Source organism: Patella vulgata, chromosome 2, assembly GCF_932274485.2.
Source record: "Patella vulgata chromosome 2, xgPatVulg1.2, whole genome shotgun sequence".
NCBI lineage: Eukaryota > Metazoa > Mollusca > Gastropoda > Patellidae > Patella > Patella vulgata.
The window spans coordinates 8,608,317-8,634,808 of record NC_065880.2 but is presented as its reverse complement, the minus strand read 5'-3'; the positions used below and the strand labels follow the sequence as shown (position 1 = coordinate 8,634,808).

The following is a 26,492-nucleotide window of genomic DNA, read 5'->3' as shown; positions in this document are numbered from 1 at the left end:
GGTTGAATAATATACAGCTAATGAATGAAATTCTCCAGACAACCTTCGAAAGGAAATTGAAACCAGAAAACGCGACAGACAAACCCGAAGTACACGGTTTCTGTGACGGTGGAGAAATGGCTTTCGGTGGCGTAGTATTTTTAAGATGGACATTAAACAATAATGAATATGTATGCGTTCCAGTGTTAACCAAAGCCTTAGTGGCGCCGCTAAAGAAGAAGTCTATACCACGACTAGAAATGTTAGGGTGTTTACTGCTAACCAGAATGTATGAGTCGCTGATCAAAGCACTCACATTTGCCGGAGCCAAAGATTTTCCCGTGTTCTTATGGTGTGACTCGACTACAGCTTTAAAGTGGCTAAAATCACCACCACAGAAGTTTCGACCATTCGTGTCAGCTAGAGTCGCTGAAATACAGGAAACAATTGATGTTCAATATTTCAGGTACATTCCGTCAGAGTTAAACCAGGCCGACGCACTTACTCGTGGAATTCAAGTAAATCAACTTTCTCGATGGTTAGAAGGACCAGACTTCCTCAAATTAAATGAATCGGAATGGCCAAATTTCGAAATCAAACTGTCAACTCACGAAGATGAATCTGGACAAACCCTAGCTGAATACAAAACTATAAAAGGATCAACGCATGCAATTCAGAACAATAATACAACGGACGTTATGGATAAACTCTTAAACAGCGTTTCAAGCTTTATCAAACTAAGAAGATATCTGTGTCATTTAATACGATTCGCTAAATATATCGCGAAACGAGACTTTAATAAAGGTTCAATTACTGTATCTGAACTAAAACATTCACAAAATGTGTTATATAAATGGACTCAAATGGATCTTCAAAATCCATTACAAAAGTTGGGATTCACATTACTACCGGATGACAACGGGATAATTCGAGCACACGGAAGACTTGAAAACATCCGAACCTTACCAACGGATCAACGAAATCCAATCATTTTACCAAAGGACCACAAATTTGTGAAGTTACTACTAATTCATTTGCACGAGAAACGTGGACATTGTGGTTATAAAAGTCTCATAGCAGAAGCTAGAAAACATTTCTGGATTTTCGGATTACGGAATACTGCTAACTCTCTAACTAGAAACTGTATTACGTGTAGAAAACTGCGTCGAAAGCCAGAAAAACAGCTAATGGGACAGCTACCAGAACTCAGAGTAGCTGCAGGATTCCCAGCATTTTACAACACCGCGCTTGATATGTTCGGTCCAGTTCACATCAAGTTAGGACGAAAAACTCTTAAAGAGGCTCAAGTTATAATATTCGCCTGTATGACGTCAAGAGCAATACATCTTGAACTTGTTACCGACAAAAGCTCAGACACATTCCTCATGGCATATCGTAGATTTTCGTGTATAAGAGGTCAAGCTAAATGTTTATGGTCCGACCAAGGAACTAATTTCATTGGCTCACAAACTTACTTGAAAGAAATAATGAAAGACTGGGACATAAACAAAATCAAAAATGTGATAACACAAAAATATGGATGTAACTTGCAGTTCCAATGGGACTGGAATATACCTCACGCAAGTCACATGAATGGTGTAGTGGAATCCCTCATTCATTCCGTTAGACAAGCTCTAAATGCTACGTGTAAAATGCGCGAATACACTGAAGAACAGTGGAATACTATCTTAGCCGAAACAACATATCTTATAAACAGTCGACCATTATATCCCGCATCGAACGAAATTTTCGAGGATCCACCAATAACACCAAACGATCTATTATTTGGACCAAACATCACTCCTCCACAACCTGAAGATAAAAATCATATCAATCCAAGGAATTTAAATCGAAGTGCCCAGAGTCGGGTCGCTGAATTCTGGCATTGTTGGCTAAAATATTTTGCCCCAACTCTTATCCCGCGAAATAAATGGTACAGATCAAGAGACAATCTAAAAATAGGAGATCTTGTACTTGAAATAGACCCAAACCAAAAACGGGGACTGTGGAAAATGGCGGTTATACACAAAGTTTATCCTGGATCGGACGGAAAAGTTCGTAAAGTTCAGATAAAGACTGCTTCAGGACTCTACGACAGACCAATACATAAATTATGTTTAATAGCAACTAAAGAAGAACTCACTCCTTGTGTATAAAAACTGCAGTTCAAAAGTTTTGCGATTTGTCGTGACTTAAAATTATTTTAAAAATTTTATCACTGGGTCCCGAGTATCAAGAACTTTTGACAAATTTCGTTTATTTTAAATATTTCAAAACGTAGAAGTGTTGCTTTAATGCTTCCATAGAAAGAGTCGGTTTCATTTATTACGCATATTTTAAAAATAGTAACATTACATCATTCTTTATCCAATCAAAATTGTGCATCTATTAATATGTAGGCCTACTTCCAGCCAATCAGTTTTACTTTAATAAAAAAGTGAGGACAATAGGAAAAGAAGAGATAGTAAGCGCCATTAAAAAGTTGGCTATAAACTTATAAATCCCTTTAAAATAAGGCGACCAAGTCTTGTAAATCTTCTTAATTTCAACTCTGTATATTCCCACTGTTAGAGTGAGTAAATTGTCTAAATATGTCATAGTAGAAACAACCATATTTTCACGGGTAAAACACGGTAAGAGCATCAGTGAATAACTCTCTTTAATGATTTGTTTACTTTTGTATCTTTTCAGTTGACTTGTTTGCTTACAATAAAATTTGTAACTGGGAGTTTAAGGTTCAACTTAAATAAAATCTCACAAGTGCAATCACTTAGGAATATACTAGAGGCCCCTTTCACTTCGTCTTCTGTAGAAAACAGAACAAATACTCTACGAAACGTCGCCTTAAATACAATAGTAGCTGTTTTCCATAAGTATGTGTTTTGTTGTTCGTCTAGATAGTTTCTTATAGTATGCCTGCTTGATTTACTGTTATCGTGCGGTGAATATCCTTGTGAAAGATGTAAAATGTAGGCGCGCTAATAAAAGCATTTTCTAACAAAACATTTGTCATTTGACACTTTACATTTAACTCTTGCCTTAGAGCTATTTTGACTTTATCATTATCGGTATTAGGATTTTGTACATTGTACTTTTTACATATTATCAATTGAAACGACATTGTCGCAGAGCATGACAACATGCTGTTAAAACAGGTCAGTTTATATTGTACAAATAATAGAGGGCGTGGGCCACTCAACCGTGGGCGAGGCCACAAGAAAACGTGTTAACAAAGAATAGGAGTTTCTGGGTGACCGAGACTAGGAATCCACTTACTCAATTTCATCTTTCGTCTTGAGGTCAGTAAATTGTGCATTGTCGATTGACTGACACATCAATATGACTGTTAATACAAGATATCGGATTTTATTTATTTTAATTGTGGTTTCCTTTATATATATCATATTCATTATTTATACTTCGCCTTATGACACTTTATCCCGATTAGGATTTATCTGTAACAGTTCGACATATACTAGCGAGGATACAGTATGTCCTGGGGTGTTTTCTCATATGACACGTGGTTATTGGAAGCCGTTACCTCACTTTACGCGGGAATTGGTGGAAATACTGGTCAAAAGATTTAGAATCGAGAATGCGCGGATTCGGCATATGCCTGAAAGTTATCAAAGAAAGGATGGTAAATGTGGTAACGTGAATTTCATGCGAGCTAATTTTAGGGCATTATGTAACCCTAAAGGACCTACGCCATGTTGTTATGATGGTTATTGTGTGTCTAAATCTATTGAAGACTGTAAATGTGAGGAATGTTATGATCTAAGACAACGTATTTCAGCCGAATCTTCTACCTGGGTGCCATCACATCCCGGTTGTCAAGTTGATGACTTTGATTCTACCACAGCATGTCGTTTACTCCATAATTCTACCATATTCTGGAGTGGAAATTCCTTCGTTAGACAGATGTTTATGGCTTTAACTATGATATTAAGGGGGGATTTAACCCATGCAGTGGTTTACAATATTAAAGGTAACTATTTTTACTTCCACATATTATGTTTGATTTAACCCATGCAGTGGTTTACAATATTACAGGTAACTATTTTTACTTCCACATATTATGTTGGGAGACATTTGATTGCCGTCTGGTATATCGGTCGGTCCGTCCGCCCGCCGGTCTATCCATTTATACTATCTGTAAACACTCTACATATTTTTTTTTTATTTTTAATTTGGATTTTTTTTTAATTTGCTGGTGTCGTTTGTGTAGTCATCTGCGGCGTTATTGCCACTGTCATTAAAGTCTTTGTGAATTCAATACAGATATGGTGTTTATTTACACGTATTGTGTTGTTGCTGCATCTTTCTGCGTCATAAGGACTGTCATTGAGTCAACTGGCGGGGTTTCGATTCCCCGGTTGTTGTGGCAAGGAATAGGATCGCCTGTCCAACCCCGTGAGTTTTCTCCGGGTCCCCCGGTTTCCTCCCACTCATGATCATACCTAAAGGGGTGCAGGGGGTACATTGCAACCCCCCAAAAATAAGGCGCCCCCCCCCCCCCAAAAAAAAAAATGACAACCTTTCGAATACCCGGTTGTTCGTGGCAAGGAATAGGGTCGCCTGTCCAACCCCGTGAGTTTTCTCCGGGTCCCCCGGTTTCCTCCCACTCAGGACCATACCTACCAGGGTGCAGGGGTTACATTACAACCCCCAAAAAATAAGGCGCCCCCCCCCACCAAAAATGACAACCTTTCAATTATAAAATAATACACTTGATTATGATCAGTCGGTCGTACGTGATTCGTTTGCCCTGGTCCAATCGCCACCAATAGGCGAAGTGCCCCTCCTATCACTCCTTTCTAGATCCGCGCCTGCGTAACCACATAACATTAGAGGGTTCGTTTTGGTCGCCCTATCCACATCTGATGGAGCCTTTTTATCGGTCTTTGGGGGGAGGGGAGGCGCCGCCCCCAAATGACATTATTAGAGATTCTAGTTCTGATCGCCATATCCACGTGGTGTTTCGGACGGTTTGTTTGGGGGCGCCGCCAACAATACTATACAAATTACGAATTGCTATTTATATGGAGTGAGGCATAAGCCTGTCACATTTTTTATTACTTTTTAGCTCCAGGGCCGGCGAAAACAATTTCTGATCGGGGGGGGGGGCTACCATCCTAGGACTTTAGGCGAGGGCCCAGGGGCCGCCTAGGCCCCGGAAGGTCATGGGGATCTAGAGCCATCCGGCTAATGAAATTACACAGCAAGGAAGTGGAATTTTATCTTTTCCAAATCCCCTTACCATGTAGTTCTTACACTGTAGTTCTGACACATTAGTGATTAATTCATCACAATTCCAAGACATTACGAGAAGGTTTAGAGGCGGTTCACATTCTGTAATGTTCAAAATCTATATATGGCAATATAATGTGTCAGTGCCTACATGCAGAATATTAGGTTAAATGAGCGTTTAATCGAATCTAATTAGCATCATGTAGAATAGTAGCTAGTGTCTAGTAAATCGAGTCAATTGCTTAGCAACCGAGCGGATGTTGAGAACATGTGCAAGTGAAGCTGGCAGTGTGTGATGTGAGCTGGTGACAGCGTAATGTTTTCTACCGCAGACGCAGATGCAGACGTAGACGCATTCCGTTTCGCTATGTTGGACATTTCATTATCTATGTATATATAAAATGTGACCTGCAAGCTGTGAACTTTTGTGTAATATTATGTGACGGTGAATTAATAGTTGTTATTGTTTACAGTATCGTGTTTCTTAGACATATCACGGGTTTTCAAGCGCATATGGAACGGTGAGCTGAAAAAGGGACTAATAGCGGTGTCATGTGAATATTTTAGTGAAGTGAACATCGTGGAACTAGTCTTCACCAGCTCGGCATCTACACAGTCTATACATCAGTATCTGGCGTGTCCACCGCGAGTGTCAATAACAGCAGCGCAGCGTCTGTACATGGCGTGGACCAGGCGATTGATGAACGTCATTGGCACCTGGACCCACACCCACACTGCCATCTGCAGTTGATACGCAATACCGACTCTCATCTGTGAACAGAACATTTCTCCATTGCCTGTGTCGCCAGTCGATGGCGAGGAGTGAGGATAGGTCCACGGTAAGATCTACGGCAATGGATGTTCTCTCTGGCGAGACGTCGCCGCACTGTACATGGGCGTTACACAAGGGGGGAGGGGGGTCCGGGCAACCCCCCATTCTGAATATACTTAGACCCCCCCCCCCACACATTTACATAGTAGACCCTAACTCCTATTTATTTACAACAATAATTAGGATTAGTTAAGATTCTATCTGTATAAAACAATGTACAAATTAAAACACAAACACTTATCTTCTTTAAGTGGCATTGAACAGTAACACACTAACACTATTTATGGAATAACAATCACTGGTTTATTAACATGCAACGTTTCGACGATGATATTCTCGTCTTTATCAAGCAAATGATGCTTGATAGAGAGAGAGAGAGAGAGAAATGGGGTTTAACGTCCACTCGACACAAACTAGGTCATTTCGGGACTAACATATGGTTTATTTCAATAATTCGCTTGCGCGTAGGGGTCTTTAGCAGTGGGAGGAAACCGGAGGACCCGGAGAAAACCCACGAGGTTTGACAGGCGACCCTACTCCTTGCCACGTACAACTGGGGATTCGAAACCACGCCAGTCGACTCAATGACAGACTTTGTGATACAGCGCGCGCACGCTAACCATTCAGCCATCCACCCCCCCCCCCCAAATGATGCTTGATAAAGAAGAGAGTATCATCGTCGAAACGTTGCATGTTAATAAACAAACACTTATGTTTACTTTTTGAAATCCATTTATAATACAGAAAATGTACAAAATACTTTAAATATCTATACAACATTCTTGTAAATGTCAATGTTGTATATATATATATATATATAATTAAAATTATGAAATCTGTAAGTTCTTTACTTAAAGTTTCATGTGGTACTCCACACTCATCAGAAGAAAAATACAAATGAAGTTTGATTACACGAGGCATGGTAACAACGGTTGACGGGCGTGACGTCAACAGTATACAACAAAACATAACAAATTATTTAGGAAAGATATTACTGAATTATAACTACTAAAACATCTGTGTCTTAGATGAACCAAGCTTTAAATATTGTCGACTAGTAAATTTAGTATATGTAGTTTATAGGGTATGACCTATTGACACAATTTACATTAAAGTTAACTGGCGGAACAAGGCAATTATAAAAACATACTTTGGTTACTTAGAATATAAAGCAAAATACAACAAAATGATGTGCTATAGTTTAAAGATCTGCAGTAAATATTTATGAAGATGCCTGCATGTAGAAACAAGCTCATTTCTTCTATTTAAATAATAAAGTATTTCTCCCATAAGCATAAGTTGCATCTATTTGTGGGGGGCTGTATGGTTTGAAATTCTTTAAAATTTTCCATGTGATGCTGTAATTTATATTATCGTCTTTAAGTTTCCATATGTATTTACTTAATTCCGTGCAGTTTTTCAGCTTAGTGTTTCTAAAAGAATAAGTGTGGTTATTAAATCTAGTTTTAAAAAGGGCCCCCCCGTGAGGCCTACATAGGTTTTTTTCTGGTTTGTTGTTAGCGGAGACTATCGCTTGGTATATTACTGACTCTGTCAAACACGTTTTTGGTAAGGGGCAACTGCCACGATTTCTACAATTAAATTTTTCGTTATTTGAGTTTGAATCACTTTTAGCCAGGATTGATTTATTGTGATTGTTGATGCTCTGTTGTATATTATTCATTGTACAATAGCTAATTTTGACGGTATTTCAGTTCAATATTTTGTACAATATGAAGCCATTTATAATTGTTATCAATTATTAGATGCGTGGTGAATATAGTTAATCATATTAACCGACAAAGAACCTATTAAAGTATCTTTTATATGAAATGAAGCCTATGTGATCACAGAACGAAACCTGTGGTAATCTAGTCTTCTCAATAATCGCTCTTCAACAATCAGTCAATGTGTACAATAATTGGGCTTATTAATCAGGCAATGTACACAATGCCTGGAAATTTTAGGCAATGTACACAATGACTGGCCTCATTAGGCAATGTACACATTGACTGGCCTCAATAGGCAATGTACACATTGACTGGTTATTTCAGGTATTGTACACATTACCTGATTGTAGACATTGACTGTAACATACATATATAATAGTATTGTAGTAAACGAGGTCATTGTCAAATATGCATCCTCATAAACTAAAGTTATGTGATCAAGTGTTTATTTCATTTTCATCTTCCTCATACAAATTCCCCTACTAAACTCTCTTTGTCGTGTTGTCCATAACTCAAGCGTAACATTCAATATGTAAAAGTCCTGAAAAAAAATATGAATGCGGCACCCCCTGACTTAAACATGATAAACATTGTATTGGTGTGATGTTTTAGTTTAACCTCGTAAGCTAAAACAGTGTTTACAGAAGACTGAAACTTTAAACATTTTTTTTATGGGGGGTGGCCACACCCCCAAACCACTCTCCCTATCGCGCTACAAAGATAGTCAACAAATTGTCAACATTACATATAATTTCATTTGCGCCCCCCCCCCCCTAATATATATTTCACGGCTACGCCTCTGGCACTGTATCGGTACTGATGGGTCTTCCATGTGTTCTCACTGCCTGGCGTGCTGTCTCAGATGCCTGTGTGATGGGATTCTGCGCGTGCTGTCGCACAACATGGTAGCCTTGTGGTAACCCTTGGTCGACCAGTTCAGGGGCGATCATCCGTGGTGTTGGTGGCCCGAAAGCGTCCCTGAAGCCTGTAGATCGTCCGAACATTGACCTGGTAGTGATTGGCAACGGATTGGGTAGTTTGGCCAGCGCCGAGTATTCCAAGGGCCTTATTGCTCAGGTAAATTTGGGGATGGGGTCACGAATATACAATAAAAATATTTGGCAAGTTTTATGCAATGTGTCTATCCAGAGTAACATACCAACCTGACGTTTCTTTTACTGCTTAGTATATAGTTTCATTCATAAGAAAATGAAACAAAGGATACACCAGATAAAAGCGCCATTAAATATATATATTTAACTTGCATACGCTTTTAAAAATTAGATTTTTTGTGCAGACGGGTAAAATGAAAATCAAAATTTAAATACATGTAGTAATTTGGGAGATAAAACCGTTTTGCCTTCTAGCCAGCAAAATAAGTGCCTGAAATTCCATGATTTTTTTTAGTTTGGAGCCATTCCGGACTGTGTGTCACTTTTCGGTCATCGATCATTAATTGTATCATCAATTTCTCGAAAATTGAATTTGTTAACTTAAAATCAATGTAAAATCAGCGTCATTTAAATAAAAGGTGTCTAGCATGACATGTGTTTCGGGCATATGTTTTATCAGTGGCATGTGATACGAGATATCGCTCTCCGAAACTTCCTGGTGTCTTTTGTAATTTTTTGGGGGGTTGGGGGGGGGGGGGTAAAACGTTATCACTCCCACCCTATGTATAAATAATAATGTTAATTTGTCTAATATATAAACCGCACAAATTTAACAGATCCAAATTATGTACTTGTTATTCCACAGGTAGATACATTGAAGGGGCTCAGTGAAGGGGACACAGTTGGTTTAGAGTTTGTCCGACTCCTTTCGGTATGTGCGCCCCATTTCCAATGAAAAGAATCACGTTGTTCTAATGCTCAATCAGTATCAAACATATATCATGTGGGTTTTCTCCGGGTCCTCCGGTTTCCCCACACTGCTAAAGACCCCTACGCGCAAACGAATTATTGAAATAAAATTAAACCATATGTTAGTCCCGAAATGATCTAGTTTTTGTCGAGTGGACGTTAAACCCCATCTCTCTCTCTCTCTCCCTCTCTCTGCTTTTCCTGGTGTTTCTAGCTTACGCAAAATTTGATGTTTTGAACCCATTATTGAATTCAGTAACCGTAAAAAACATTTTACAACCAATATCGACAAGGACAGGCACTGCCATTTTGTCGTTTTATATTTACATCATCTGGACCATTCATAATTTTTTATTAAATAGAACTCAATAACCACCAAACCCATATATACGACAGATTACAAGCCATAGCCAATAACCACCAACCCCATATATACGACAGATTACAAGCCATAGCCAACAGAAAAAAAATGACGATTAATTAAAATTTCACCATTTTGGATTCCAGTTTGCCAGCCGTTTTAAATTACTACCATCAAGAATTCTCGAAATTAAATTTTTGAGATTATCGCTGCCCTTTTATTACCAAATTAATTTTTTTAATGGCATTATACTACCAAATTTGGCAGTCATTTTGAAAGAAATGCCCGCCACCAAATAAAAAATACACTTTTTTAATTGATGTTTGTCAAAATCGATTTTACGACACATTTCGTTTGCATAACCACTCCATGTTTAAGGAATTTAAAAAGAAATATCGCTCTCCGATAAGTCCCGAAGAACGCCAAATTGAATTCTGTTAATCATTTCCTTTTGCCTTGGCCGATTTTGAGTATGATTTTGTCTAACATATTTATCATTGAAACAAACTACATTGGGTTCTTTTGTAATTTGTTTAGGATAAATTGTAGCCCGTAAAACGTTATACCAAGAAAAAACAAATAAATAAAACGTTTTGTTAAACATACATTATGCAAGAGCTAAATGTGCTTATTGCAGGTCTTTCTTTAGGCCTGAAATGTTATCTTAATTATTAATTAGACATTAATTAACCTATCCAGACCATAATCAACTCTAGATGGCATCGCTAGCCTGCGTTCTTAGTGGATTGTGAGCCGATTTACTGCATAACTTTCCTTCTCGATTAAACGATTAAGTGGATAATCGAGACTATGCTGTTTATCGTACTGATTTTTGTAATGATGACCGAGGCTATGCAGAAATTTCATTCGCTTAGTTCTTGGTTCATAGTGGATCAATTTGAATGAAATTTTCAGCAAATTGCCATCAGGTTATCTAGTTTTTAATTATTATAGTGAGAACTGCCAACTCGTTATCGAATCTCCCATAATGTATCTTTAAATAAGGCTATAAGACGCCATGGTGTCATAGTTGTTATGGCGTTATAGTTGGGACACAATATGGCGCCTGTAAATGAGTTGTAACTTTGCACTTGGAACAAATTGCAACAGAAATCATTTCTTTGGGAACTGTTCAGGTCTCTAGTACTTCCATAACAAAAGCGGCCATTATCGGTCGTGGTCAAATTTGCATAATTAACATAAATCTAAGATGGCCGCCAGTGGACCATTCAATTCAATTCTTTAAGTCTACTGACTCATCAGATAACATATATACACCAACACAATATATACACGGCAAGTAAATACAAACATTATAATTACATATACACAAACACACTATACACATGTCCATTAAATACAAATAGACAAAAAGTATGGGGATGGGGTGTAAATAAATTGTATTAAATTGCTAGCCTAAATTTAAACATGACGGAAAAATGCAGTAATTATTATAAGCTTCATAAAATCATCCGAACTTCTAAAATTACTTTAAAAGGCGGAAAATAAGCTAGATTATTACCATAAAAAAAGGAAAACAAAGAAGAAAAAATAACAAAATAAACAGTCAAATCAAAGGGTGTGTGTGTGTGTGTGTGGGGGGGGGGGTGTACATTTTAGTTAGGTCCGGTAATGTGGCAAGTTTAATTATTAATTAATGGAGTGATTCTTTTCTTATCTGCAGAAATGAGAAATTTGCCCAGGTTCCGTATTTCAGATGTTGAAGTTGTACTTAATAACTGAATTAATTTAAATATATTAGGGTTTCGTAAAAAGTATGGTTTGATAAATTGGTGACGCAATTCATTATAGCAAGGACAGCTTAAAATAAAATGAAATTCGTCTTCTATGTCGTTCAAGTTACAAAGTGTGCACTTTCTTTCACTACGTTCTATTCTATTGTATCGGCCTACTTCTATATTTAAATTATGCGCGGATATTCGGAATTTGCTTATAGTTTTAAGGAAAATAGATTTAACGCTTTTTTTTAAATAGCTCTGCAGCGTAAAGTTAACGGTTAAATGTTGATAAATTATACCTTTGGCGGACGATTTTATTTTTTCCATATTTTCTTGGGCAAAGATATCAAATAACCTATTTTTTATAATTTGGAACGTATCATTGTTAACTTCTTTTAATAGCAATATATATCCAAGACCGATTCTATCTAATTCAGTTTTAATAAATTTAATCCAACTGTCATTATTTAAAATCATATCTTCATAACAGGAGTTGAGAATAACATTATCGGTGTTACGTAGACGAATCCAATATTTAAAAATCTTACATTTTATATCTAAAATTAAAGGGTATCTACCGAGTTCATTATAAATCATACATACTACTGCAAGTTGTTTTTCGGACTCCAAGTAGTTTTTTTGCAAAAAAATAAATGTAATTTTTCAACATCGCTAGCCAAATGTGTACCCCAAATCTCGGCACCGTAATTTAAAATACTTTTGACGTATGTTTCAAAGACTGATAATTTTGTTTCTATGTTAAAATGGTTTTTATTACAAGTATTTGATAAGCTAAAAAGAGCTTTACGCCCTTGGTCCGCTAAGCTTTTTTGCGTGTTATTAAATTTACCATTATAATTTAAAAGTACACCTAAGTAGTTAAATTCAATGACAGTTTCTAAAACATTATTTTTATAGAACCAGATTTCGTTTTCTCTTATTTTACCACCGTTTCTGAAAATCATAATTTTATTTTTTCAATGTTCACGGTTAAGTCCCACGAATAGGTATAACTTTCGAGTGAGTCTAATAATTTTTGTAAACCTTCAGGAGTTTCTGCAAATAAAACCATGTCATCTGCGTACATTAATAAAAATAAATTGATCATTTGTAAATTAATTGATGGACAATTATCTGTTAAAATAACCGAGTAGCGTTATTCCTCTATAGTTGTCAGCGTCGTTTACATCTCCCTTTTTAAAGATTGGGACAATAGTAGGGTGGCCCATGCACCTACAGAAATACAGTCAACCGCTGATAGTTCGAGACTACCACTGAAGCGTGCACATTCACCGTGTCGAGGCCATCTTTCTGACAGTATGATACTATAAATAGCCATGGCACGTGCAATTCTCTACAAGTCTATCAACTATTACAGCCGTAAAAAAATTATTGTTGACGATTTTGAATAGCAGTAAAATTAAGCTTCTTGGTTATTACAGCAGATTTAGAAATTACGTTCGTTTCATTTTTTAAATCGCTTTATCATTAACTGTACCGTTCAGAGCAGCATCTTTTGGTTTAGTACAAATAATATCTCTGAAGCACTCGGGTTAGAAAGGAACATGATACTAGCAGTAGTTTCATTTTACTTTTACAAGCTTCTTAAAACAATTGTTAATCTAGCTAACGTGCTCATTTCTAAATTCAATTTCTTGTTCTAGCTTTCTGTTATGTTTCGTAAAAAAGTAGTCTTGATTATCCCGACCTGTCAATCAGCCCTTGAATGGTCGATAGACTGGTTAAGCGAGACTAATTTCAAAACAAGGGCACGTAACCTATTTTTTACTCAAGAGTGTCTGGATGTTATGGACGACACATGGAACCAGTTTTCAGTCTATTATTTATAGATGATTAATGGTCATAGCTTATTAAGTACAACATGATCGTTTATTTAGTGACTATAATTGTGTGAAACTGATTTGAGGCCTGGCATATATATAAATATTGTGGCGAAATTGTCGAGATATATGGAGATATTTATTTATGGTGGGTCACCCTAACAATAGAGCCTATCGACCAACTTGTGGGAAAATAGCCCGAATCATAAACATTATTAAATAAATCCTTAAGACAAGGCATCAGGGTCATTTTACATTTAATTGGAAACTCATTTAATATTTCATCTAATCCACTCGATTTATTAGTCTTTAAGTTATCAGTTGCAGAAGATATTTCTAAATCTAGCTCTTGTGTATTCACGTAAGTGAGATGATTTTCATATTTATTCATATTTTCCTCTACTGTTTCGTTGACTTTAGCATTCGTGGAACATAGGTTTGAAAAATGTGAATAAAACTCTTCAGTAGACAAATTTGATTGTACGGATCTACCAGCCCTTTTAAAATATTTATAAAATTGTCTGGGGTTATATTTTCTTAAAAAAATCCAACATATTTCCTTGTTGTAATTTATATCTATTTTTTTAACGTGCGCCCAATTCTCTTTTATTTTGTTTTGTTGGTAACAAGAGTCGAATGATTTTCATATGACTTATACATATTAAATGCATGAAGTGAATTTTTATATTCTTTAAATAGCTGTTTACATTCTTCGTAAAACCACGGTTAGTCGAACTTAGCAGAGGACCTTTTATTTTTAATTACTTTGTGGGACCTACAGATTTTAATTTCACTGCAGAAAGGATGTATAATACTAACAAGCGCCCCTGAAAACTTTTCAATCGAGTTGTTTATGCTACGTTGATCGCGGTTTTCAATTTTACATAGTTCAAACAACTTATTAAATTAATAACTAACAGCATTAACAACATGGACTGAATTTTCCTCATTCCATCTGAAATTAGAGTTTGTATGGTTGTCAGAATTTATACAATCAGTATTATCAGAATTTATACCATAATTGTTATCAGAATTTATACAATCAATGTTATAAACATTATTATAAACAATATTTCTTGTGTCAACCGGGCTACAAATTGTGAAGCTTACAGGTGCGTGGTCAGAGTATTGGTTAAACATACCACTCTGGAATGACAATATTTTAGAAAACGTTTTCTCATCGCATAAGACATAGTCTATTAAACTTGTGCCTCTAGTGTTATAAAATGTAATTGCCCCACTTTTATCTTCAGCATGTCGACCATTCACAATTATCAGACCGGTTGTTTTACACAAAGAAAGTAAGTTTCTACCAAATTGATTTACATTTGGGGCGGTGTTATTTCGCTTACTAATAGTACATATATCAGGTGTGTATGTTATGACTGACGACAGATTATCTAAACATGTTTTAGACAAACAGTCCAGCTCAGTGTAATCATTGTTAGTACTCGTTCTACTATTAAAATTTCCGAAGCAAACAATGGTTCCATTTGATTTATATTTAAGTATACAATCTGCTGAACAAGTAAATAGATCTACATCACATTTATCATAGAAGACACTATTAAGTGGTGGGAAATAGTTAGCTATCAAATATAATTTATCGTGTGATTCTTTATTACGAGATACTTCTAGTACAACGATGCTGTCTTCTTTGGTTTCTAAAATTAACAATACCTACTAATTAAGGTTTTAATAAATATGACTATACCACCGCCTTTTGCTTTAACCCTGGGTATACAATAATATGTATAATTATCTAACTCTAGATATTGATTATCTTCGGGTTTTATGGTTTTATCCAACATTCGAATAGACATACAATATCATACTGACATATATAATATTAACGAACTCACAGTCAATTACTTTATCCTACAAATATTCCAAGATACTACATTAATTGTATTCCCCAACACGTTCTATGCTATCTCTTGTCGCAGTCTCTCGGCGTCGGTCCGTAGCGGACTCGCTTGGGTGGTTGATAATATCGGTTGCTCTCAGAACTCTGTGTAGCTTTATGGCCGATAGATTACTTCGTGGAGTTTCGTCTAACATTTCTAATGAACTGGGCCCTGTTTCACGAAATTTTAACTAAAGATAAAATCCAGATTTTAGTAGATACTTCAATTTTGATTGGCTAAGCACTAAAATCAATCTAATATTATCCAATCAAATTACTAAAATTTGGATTTTATCTTAGTTAAAAGTTCGTGAAACAGGCCCCTGGTTTCATCTGCGTATAGCCGGCCGTCTATGAAAAGCTTATCTCTTACGAGACGTGTGCGGTGTTCTGACCACAGAAAGCGTCTTTCTATGGGGTATAACTGTTTCCTCCTCTATTGGATACCTACAGGGAATTGTTCACCGATTCCGTAAGGCGTACCTTTAAGTTTGTATCCACGTTTCTTTATTTCTCTGAGATCATTGTAGTAGATGAAACGTGCTACGATCGGGCGATGTTTACCATTCATGATTTTGCCAAATCTGTGCACATTGCCGAATTCCACACAATGGCGTATCCCTAATTCACGGTTGAGAAAATCTCTTAATTTAGCTTCAGTGTCTTCGGATTTGGTTCTCTTAAACCATTAAAAACTAGATTGTTTTTCATTGATCTACACTGTAGATCTAATAGTGTGTCTTTAATTTCACCGCGATCTTTAATCAGGGTTGTAATGTCGTCTATGACTGAAGGGAAGATTTCAATACATGAGTTCACTTGCACTTGGATACTCTTAATCTGTTCTTTGTTTAAAGTGATTTGTTGGTGAGCTTCTTAACACATGTTGTTAATTCTCCGAGTAGTACTTTCTAATTCTTGACTTTTTACTTGAATTTGTAGAATAATAGTTTCAAGGTTTGCTACTTTTGTACAAATGTTATGCAAAGAAAGTTGAATGTCATCAATCTTTTCCATATGCACTTCGATATTATCTAGCCGTTTACATATCTTATTAAGCTAGGACTTTATACTACCATTTTCAATTTCAACCTCTATATCCATTTCTTTCTGGTCAGGCATAATTTCCATTTATTTTCTCTTCATTCGATAGATTGAGTTCGTAAAATCCACAACAAAGACAAGTACAAGTAGACAGGCGATATTGCCCTATAGTTAACACCAGAAAATAGCTGAAATCTCCGAATCGGTTGACTTTAGTGTAAATAAATGTATTAATGTATTAACTGCCTATAGGAAATCGATACTCGCGAGTTCAAAAATGCCAACAATTTTTTTTACCTACGACCTTATTATGACGTCGTAACGTCATTTTGATGGAATTACGTCGTTCTCATTGTGACGGAATTACGTCGTTCTCATTGTGACGTCATTATCAAATTGTATTGTAACTGCGCTTGGAAAACTGTTGGAAACCACGAACCGCTGTACAATTTCTATAAAAGAACACATCTTCACCCAAACTGAAACTGTACATCAGCGTTCATCTATAGCTAGGAGACACGGTGGCTCATTGAATAAGACGTTGGCTTGCTTACCTGGGGGTTCAGTGTTTGATCCTTGCGTTGGACGAGAAAGTTCATCGGGAGTTTACGGCTTGGTACCCCTTGTCAGTGGTGCAGGACAGAAAACCTGGCAAGGGGCAACTTATAGTCGCTGGGATGGGACGAAAAGTCGAAATCCCGTGCACATATTGGCGTGCACATTAAGGTTCCCATTACAGTTTTGAATTCGATATAAGAGAGAGTAGGCCGTAATGCCAATGTGTAGCCGGCAAAATAAAGTGCTCGAAATTCCATGACTTTTTGGTCTAGAGCCATTCCGGAATTTGTGACAGTTTTCGGTCATCGATCATTAACTTGTATCATCAATATTTCTGGAATCGAAATTTCTTTAAATTGACTTATGGATAAGACATTTAAAATCAGTGTAATTAAAATAAAAAGTGTGTATCGCCACGCTGCTCTAAGCGCGACATGGGTTTTGGGCATATTTGTTTCATCAGTGAAATTTCTGGTGACATGTGAATGCAACGACAACAGCCTGGTTGATTGATTTGTTGATTTAATGCACCACTTTCAGGCTGCTGTATTGACGTCTGAACTACGTAGTAAGAAGACGCGTTTTCCGGCTTGTAATTTTCATCAATTTTGTGGGAGAGACAGGCCCAACAAATCCCACGACGGCGTGTTTCATGATTTCTGCACTCGACGGTGACCTTTAATTCAAAGACATCGACATCCATTTAAAAGACATAGTAAAAGTCAAATCTTACGAGATTATCGCCGGTCTTATCGGAAAAATGCCAGTACCGCGTTGATTTGAACAAATCTGAATAGACAAATGGAACAATAGAACAAGCTCACCTTGATGTTGACAAATACGTAAGACAATATGAACATAACAAATGGTATATGATGCAACTGCAAGGAGATATATATGCAACTAAGATGATTGATATCTACACTCAAGTTAAACCAACTGTATCTATTCATTTTAAATCTTACGTCGAACTGAATAAACTATATGATGTATTGACATTAAAACACCAATGGCTGGTTAACAGTGTGTAAATAAAGACTATAATTGGATCTTTGTAGAAATAATCATATTAATAAATTTAAGGTGTCATACGGTTGCACATACCTCCAAGGTAGATTTACAGACATAATATAAACTAAGATATCATTACGTTCTTTAATTACAATTCTCAGTAGGGAGAGGGGTATAATTTATTGTGTAACATTGTGATTATAATTAAAAAAATAAATCCCGTCCTATACCACAAACAAGTCATAACAAGAAATCCCTCCTATTGCCAATAATGTACCTAGAATTTTCTACACCACGTCTATTGACCCAGATATTTAAATCGTGTCTGCGGCCGTCATATTTTACAAATTATCTTTAAGGGGGAGGGGATGTCCTAAACGTTAAGCTCTGCTCCTTCGTCTCTCGCAGACGAGCGGCACTTCCATTGGTAACCCGAAATTAATTTAATTTTTTGGGGCATTTCAGGTTCTGCCCGCTAACATTTATCGAGCCCGTACGCCTTTGATCGCCGCAGGGGGTCTCTCAATCCAGGGATCAGTATAGAACATAATAGGGTTTTGTTCTGAAAGTCTACAGGGGACTCGTTGGATGATGGCACCATAACAGATATCTGTAACACTATCTTAGTGATAACAGTAGACCAATTTAGTAATTAAATATAGGATTTATTTACATCAGGTATATATAACAGCTACAGTTACATACATACAACAACAATACGGGAACTTAAACTATTAGGCTAGCGGCCAAGGCCCAAAACGGGCTTAAATGGCGAGATACCCCTACCCGAGGTAGAACAAAACAGTTTGGATATTTTTTGATAGTCACATCACCAGAACTCAAAACTGGTTCTTGGGCAAATTTTCAACATGTCCCAATACATATTTTTTTGCACTTTTACCAATGGTCGGGATTTCTTTAACTATACTAGATTTGATGGGGGGTAGGGGTAGATTTTTGGTTCTTGTTCTTTGATGCTGAACAAACTTGAAACTCATTTACTATCATCTGAAAGAATAATGGGTGACCAGGTCATATTTTTGGTCAAAACTTTTAAATTTGCATGTATGACGTAATTATGATGTAATAGTGACGTCATTGTTATCATATTGTCATGAGAGTGCCAATTAAAAGGTAATTTGTTAACTAAACTTCGGAATCCTTATTTTAAAAACACAGATTTTGATTTTGAATAATCCATTGCAACGGATTAATATAGTTATTATATTTAGAGAGTAATAAAATATGGTTTATACCATATAAAGAGTGCACAAAGAAACTTAAAATCAGAGTGTTTTTGTTATTTTACGAAATTCCAATATTCTAAATGATATTTAAGTGAATAAATTTAACCAACAGATTGGTTTTAAATATCATCATTTGATATATTGCCATTGCAGCATCCGGCATAACATTTACAGTGTCTGCATATGGAAAACCGTTAAATAAAGCGTCGATGAAGAGCGAGGCCTGACGCATTAAGGACTTGTTTTTCTCGGAGGACGGGCTCGGTCGTGCGAAAGGGTTCGTCCCCGTAGGCGTATCTTCCGGTGTGTAGCGAGTTGCGGCCGATTCGGAGTGCTTCGTCTCGGCTGTAGTCAGACAAAGGGCACCTGTCTTCGGACTGGCTCCTCTTATCGGCGCCAGATCATTCTGTTGATAAAGAACGGCAGCCATGGAATGTGTAGTATTTTTTCCCATTAAGAGTCTCTTCAATTCGATCAAAGTGTCAGTGGTCGAATCTCTCATAGCACCTCCTTCAGAAGTAACGGGTCTTCTATATTTAATTGTTCGCATAATAGTGGCGATATGAAGTGCTTCACTTCGGCGTATGTCCAAGAGCATGCAAAGTCGCGATGGATTTGGAGATAGTATGCGACTGGAAGATATTAGCTGGTATCCAAAATTTCAGTACGACTTAAACCTTCTTGTTGGATATTATGTTGGTTAACAAGCATAAAAGTTTCCAAGACCAAGTGGAACGAAATCTTTGCATAATGTTAGTGTAACACTATTAGTGATAACTGAATATCAGTTTTGCAAATATAAAATTTATTTACACCAGGAAAAAGAATATAAAACAGGAACATAAATAAAACAGGAACATAACTCAAACAGGAACTAAACTACATCAGCAATATAACAATAACATTAACACGGTACATTAAGACAACCATTCCGCCCTTCAGCCACGGCCGATCTTTGTTCTCCTCTGCTTTTTTCCGCTTGTCTCAGGTCCTTATGTATACCTTCATATTACATTCTATTTAATCAAAAGCATTATCACTACATCTGGAAATTATTTAGTCCGTAATTAAATACGTACAAATATGTACGTATATATATGTAGTGGACAGCACAGTTTATATCTTAGATCAATAACGTGAGGTTCAAAGATTTCGCAGACATCGAGTTCAAATTGGTTCGATGTATCTAAATAAATATTTTACTTGTATAAATTATGGTCTTAATATGATACAAGTTATTGAGAACTTTATCATATTAAATAACAGATACTGTAAAACTATTAGCAGTGATAACAGTCTAAATATCAGTTCTGTAAAACTAAAATTTATTTACATCAGGAACATAAATATAAAACAGCTACATAAATTAAACAGGAGCATAAATTAAACAGGAACTAAACTACACCATAAGTAGAGAATTAATAAAAACATGTTTATTTTATCGCTTTCTCTTATCTCATGACAGTCAATCCCTTTTAAGAATAGTTCTTTTCGAACAGATATCAGCTCACAGTCTCGTATAACACTACTTCGTCTTCAGTTGAAAATCGACTGTGTGTAAATCACTCTCTACATCAGAACAGTAAGGATAACTCATATTTTGCGTCACTTACTGATTCTTCAAATCGTTGCTGCGATCAACCATATCAAAGATCTCTGTGTTAAAATTATAGTTGGAATGTGTAAAACGATTTTTAAGGATCACCAGTTACTAATTCAACGATTTTTCGAAGAATGGCAACAAACAGATATAATGAATTTCTAATAGGGTTGTAAGTCCAAAAATGGTTAAATGCCATTCCTGGTATTGACAAACATACGATGAAGCGAAATCCCATGCAAATGTTACATTTTACTTCTTTTGCTTGACATAATCTGCGCGTAATACAGGTTTATATTTCTTCGAAGTTGTAATTTACGATAGGCTGATTGTTGTCAGGTGACGTCCGCCGCCATCTTATGCTGTTCGAGAAATCTAATTGATGGTTCTCTTTATAATCCGACCGAATACAAGCCAGGAGAAAAGCTATAGCGTTGTTAATTATTTTGATTTTGTTATTTTTCAGAAAAAATCAAATCGCGCACCGTTATTTTGAAAAAGAAATAACCTTGTAATTATCACATGAACTATAACCTTAATCAGTAGAGCATATTACAAAATAAATTTAACCCTGTGTTTCAGTCACAGAAGAAATATATACAACACATGGCCTACGGCCCCGCGGTGCTTGTGCAACCATAATATAACAAATAGTAGCGTACTATGGGCCAGAAAATGAGTATGACGTCATCTTTGAATTGTGACGTCATGTCTAAACGCGAAATCCGTCAATTGAGGCACAATCGTCCAAGGAACCATCATGGCTAATTTTATGTCCATCGTACATGAATTGACGTAGCCTTAGGCTTTTTTTCGAAATGCGCCACCAACAAGAACAACAAGAACATGATCAGTAGCGCTAAGGGGCCAATTACTGCCCCTAAAATGATATTGTGTAGGAACTAGTCTACGGCAGGAACAAATCTAACAATATTAAATCCATCATTCTGCCCCTCTGCCAAGGCATTGGCTGAACTCGGGTGAGTCCTTACGCCGGTCTCTGCGTCTCTTCTGCTCTGCCTGTGATCGTCTCTAGTTGACTGCCGAATAAATAGAACGAGGAATTGGAATTTCGGAACGTCTAATAAGGAAGAAAATCGTGTCTGCAATAAATGTTGAATGGAGCTTGAAAGCAGATGAATCAACAGACTGTGCTGGGATAGAACAAATGAGAATATGTGTTAGGTACTTTGACGATGACGATGAGAAAGGCTTTGTACCTCTGACTAAAATGGATGCACGTACTATAGCAGATGCAAGAGTGGGGCCTAAATACGGATAAAATGGTAGCCCAAAGCTACGAAATGAAATGAAAGTCTAACGTCCTACTGTTCTGCTCCGAACTGGGCTAATGAAAACGGGCATTCCCCATACAGTGTGCTATGAGGGAAATTTTGCCCGGACAGCGGCAATACAGCCTACTCATATATCGAATTCAAACTGTCATGGGATCTTTTACGTGCACGCAAATGTGTACACGTGGCCTCGGTTTTTCGTCCCATCCGAACGACTAGACAGCTGCCAGGCCCTCCGTCCTGCATCACTTACAAGGGGGGGAGGGGACCACGCCGGAAAATCTGGATGAACTTTCTCGACCAATGCACTTAGTCACCATGACCCTCTCAAAGCTACGACGGAGCCAGTGGTATGAACTCGGGCGATAATGGCGTACATGTTATAATAATCCGTCTGTATCCGAATGCGATGTACGTCCGTTGTTGCGCATATGTACTGAATCTGGTTATATCGTCTAGCTGTACCAATGTACCCGCCGTCCGGAATGTTTTTGATACACTTACTAAGCTAGTTACTATACTTGTAACGTTAAACTGTGTGTTTAACCTTACAATTGATACAGTCTAAGAATCCTTACGCAAGTTCAAATAGGTTCAAACGCACAATTGTCAATACATATCATTACAGTTTGTATTGAAATAAGTAATTCTATGACAAATAGTGAAGACTGGACCACTAACATATTTACCGAACAGTTTTTCTTTGTGGTTATGCGTTCTACATTTACATAGCGATGTTTCTTGTAATGACGTTTTACACAAGCCGCCATGACACCAGCCAGTTGAAATTTCGCGTAGCAGTTGGGTTTCATCAAATCATATAATTATGCGGTAAGGCTTCACCTTTATTTCAATAGGAATTGATTTATTATATGTTAAGCTAGGTGCAGTACTGTTTTGGGTCAGTTTATGTGTAAATTAAGGGAGCTATGGACCAGTAACCTTTTTGTAGTGATTTCACTAAAAACCTTGCGCAAAGGAACTCTGTAGGACGAGCCACTTCTGTGGCTGGAGTAAGGCGGAAGACATCAGTAGTGGAACCATTTCTATTACTAAGCTTACTAACTTTATAGGGGGCCAGTGCAAAACGAAAAGCAATTGTTTCGAAGCATCTGGGAAGTCACTCGATGACGACACCGTTGAAAGGATGACGGTAATGATTGATGATAGATGGACAAATGAAAGTCCAGGCGATGAACGCGATGACGATCTATCTATTTCCTCGCTGCAACGGGGGGCCAACAAACAGCCTGTGCGAAAATTCTGCGTTACACGGTGGTCGGCGAGAGTAGAAACGGTTTCCGCTTTACGTGACCACCCTGGATGCTCTAACTGAAATTAAGAAACAAAGTACTGGATATGCTAGAACTAAGGCCTACACATATAGACGCGTTCTTGAGGATTCCCAATTCATAGTGGGGTTGGTAGCTGTACAAAAAGTATTGAGCTATCTTGCCCCAGTGACTAAAAATCTCCAGTCTCGGGAATGTGATCTGGTCGCAACCTACAACGATATCAAACTCGAACGAGATAGAAGACGCGACGGTGATTGGGATAAACTTTGGCATAGAATCTGTGTTATTGGTGATACAGCTGGAACCACAATATCGAAACCTAGAGTGGCCGGCCGTCAAATGAATCGGGCCAATGTTGGTAAAATGGGTCAGTCAGCATTGACTACTACACTGACTGAAGGAACGCTTCTCAGTATCTACTGCCCGAAAGCACACAACATCTAACAGACGAAGTTAAGCAAACCATACTATCCTATTACAGTAAATATCTCAGTGTTGAGGAGAAACGGCACTTTGATTGTTCCAAATGGCTGGTACTGCACCAAACGTCTTCGAACAGAACACCTATACAAACTTTGCACATGTGCTCCAAACAAAGTTTTTCAGTCATTCGTAGAATTCTCCGTATCTTTATCACACCTACCGTAGGCAGGGTGGCGTGTGAGAGATCCTTCTTTGATCTTCGCCGGGTAAAACTGTTGTTGAGGTCAAGCACGTCTGAATGTAGACGAAATGAACTAGCTATGCTGAGCGCGCACCGACGATGCGGTGATGGATTTCCTACTCCGAGGGATGTAATCAAGCAGAAAACAAACTGGCGTTTTGAGAACTAGATTTTATCTTTTTGTGATTTGGTTGCATAAGGATTGCCGTGTCCCAGCCCCAACGGTGCTAAACGCAAGGTCGAAAATAGGACCATGAAAAAGACTGAAGCAAGTGAACATTTTCTACACTATTGTGCCCATATATTGTAAAAGTTTAAATTATAAAGATATTTGAAAACTCTCATAGATGCAAACATGTTCATTAGGTGAATGTCCTGACTGAGTTCAATGATTAACGATTTTCGCTAAAGCTCGATGCTTTGGGACAAGATAACTTCGAGAGTGGTGAAACTTAGTGTATAGTTTTACTACCAGGTACTTCAAAACGGTACCTGGATATTTTCTGCTTAGACTGGGATAGATAATCAGTTTGATTGCTCGATACTTTATAAAAAGATAAATGTGCTATTAATTAATATGTGTCATCTATTTTTTTGGAATTGCGGCAGGGGACATCAGCCTCACTGTTAGCTTACGTAACAACCATTATTATCAAATATGTATAAATAACTATCTTAATTATTTGGGGTTATTTTTTCAGAGCCAAAAAAAAGATGTCACGACTTGGGAAATATGCATGGCTATTGTCAAAAAAACATCTTGACGAACCCTATTGTTTGCAATGGTTCAGTGAATATTACCTTCATTTATAGACCACAAGCATCACAGATACAAGAAATTCATAGAGCTATAGATGATCTGCGTGATAAACCAAGAACCATGATAGTCCTTGGATTAGGAATCCTAGATAACTACAATTATACAAAGATTCTGAATAATCATATCCATCCAATATTGGAGCATTATAATGCTAAAAAGTCTGTATGGCCCAAATTCGTGTGGGCAGCAGCTCATGCACCCGGACTTTTAAAAAATCCTTTTCTACCCTTACAACTATATAAGCCGAGTTTACACTTTAATGAATGGCTAAATCCTCGTTTAGAGAAATTAGGAATACCTGTTTTTGATACGTTTAATATGACTGACGGTGTATCCAGTCACGATGGATGCCATCACGGTATAGCTGTGAATATGTTAAAGGCCAGAATCTTTCTTCATTATATAGCCGAATTACAACGAAAGGGGCAATGGTGACAATAATAAAAATTTACGGACGAACAATAAAAAGACAATGATTGAATAAAAAGTTAAAAACATCTGGTATATTTAAATGATCTAATCTTATCAAAATACAGATCTATATTTCGTTTCGTTTTTTTTATACTTTCGATGGCCTACACTACATGGAGATCTGACTGGTTGTACTGGAAGGTCACGCCAGGGGTCGCACGGGCGGCTTTTGACTCTATGACGTCAGACATTGATTAATCAGTCAGCGTTGACGTTTTTATACACCCACATTTTAATGTGGACGTATATTGTCGTCGCCCCTGTCCCCTGAATTTCGTGAAAATCGGACCAAAACTGCCGGACGGACAAAATGGCCGCCCCTTGTACGCAAATAGTGTAAAAATATGGTATATCAAGTGTTACGGCAATAATCCACTTTTTGTCATTTATGTCATCCATTCTTTCGAACGGATCCTTGTCCAGAATTTAGCTATTAATTAGTCCTAGTGAATATTTTTGATACATGTGTAACCACATGTTTGTTGATAACCGCCATGTTTTTCTGTTAAGATGTTTAACGTTAATTGATTTCCTTGATACTACCGTTTTTAAAAGTAACAACACCAAAATCACAGGCCAATATTGGAAACTAAAGTATTTTTCAAAGAAACCGACATACATCAGTTATTGTTCAAAAGCTCCTTTCACCCAAAACATACATTCTCTGGCATCATAAAATCTCAGATTCTCCGTTTTCATAGGATATGTACTCAGAAGACCGACTTTGAGTCAGCATGTACATTGGTATTTAGCAAACTAAGGGAAAGGGGATACTCCAAACGCTATCTACGACGTATAAAAAACAACACTCTAGCTGAGATTGCCGCCAAAGAAACAAATAATATACAATCAGCACATAAAACCAAAATTTGTGGCCATCCAAGATGTCAAACATGCAAAATCTTAAACATATCCGACCATTTCCATAACAAAACATCTGGCACAAAATTCCCAATATTAGACCAACTTTCACGCAGTAGTTCAAAC

The 26,492-nt window shown here is 37.2% G+C and overlaps 1 protein-coding gene across 1 annotated transcript; it reads left to right on the top strand.

Moving 5' to 3' along the window:
- The first annotated feature begins 3,244 nt into the window (after nt 1–3,244).
- LOC126809976 (uncharacterized) lies at nt 3,245–26,075 on the top strand. Its single transcript, XM_050534861.2, has 2 exons — nt 3,245–3,967; nt 24,916–26,075. The coding sequence occupies exons 1-2, from the start codon at nt 3,319–3,321 to the stop codon at nt 25,467–25,469; spliced, it is 1,203 nt and encodes a 400-aa protein (XP_050390818.2). The 5' UTR covers nt 3,245–3,318; the 3' UTR covers nt 25,470–26,075.
- Nucleotides 26,076–26,492: the final 417 nt, after the last annotated feature.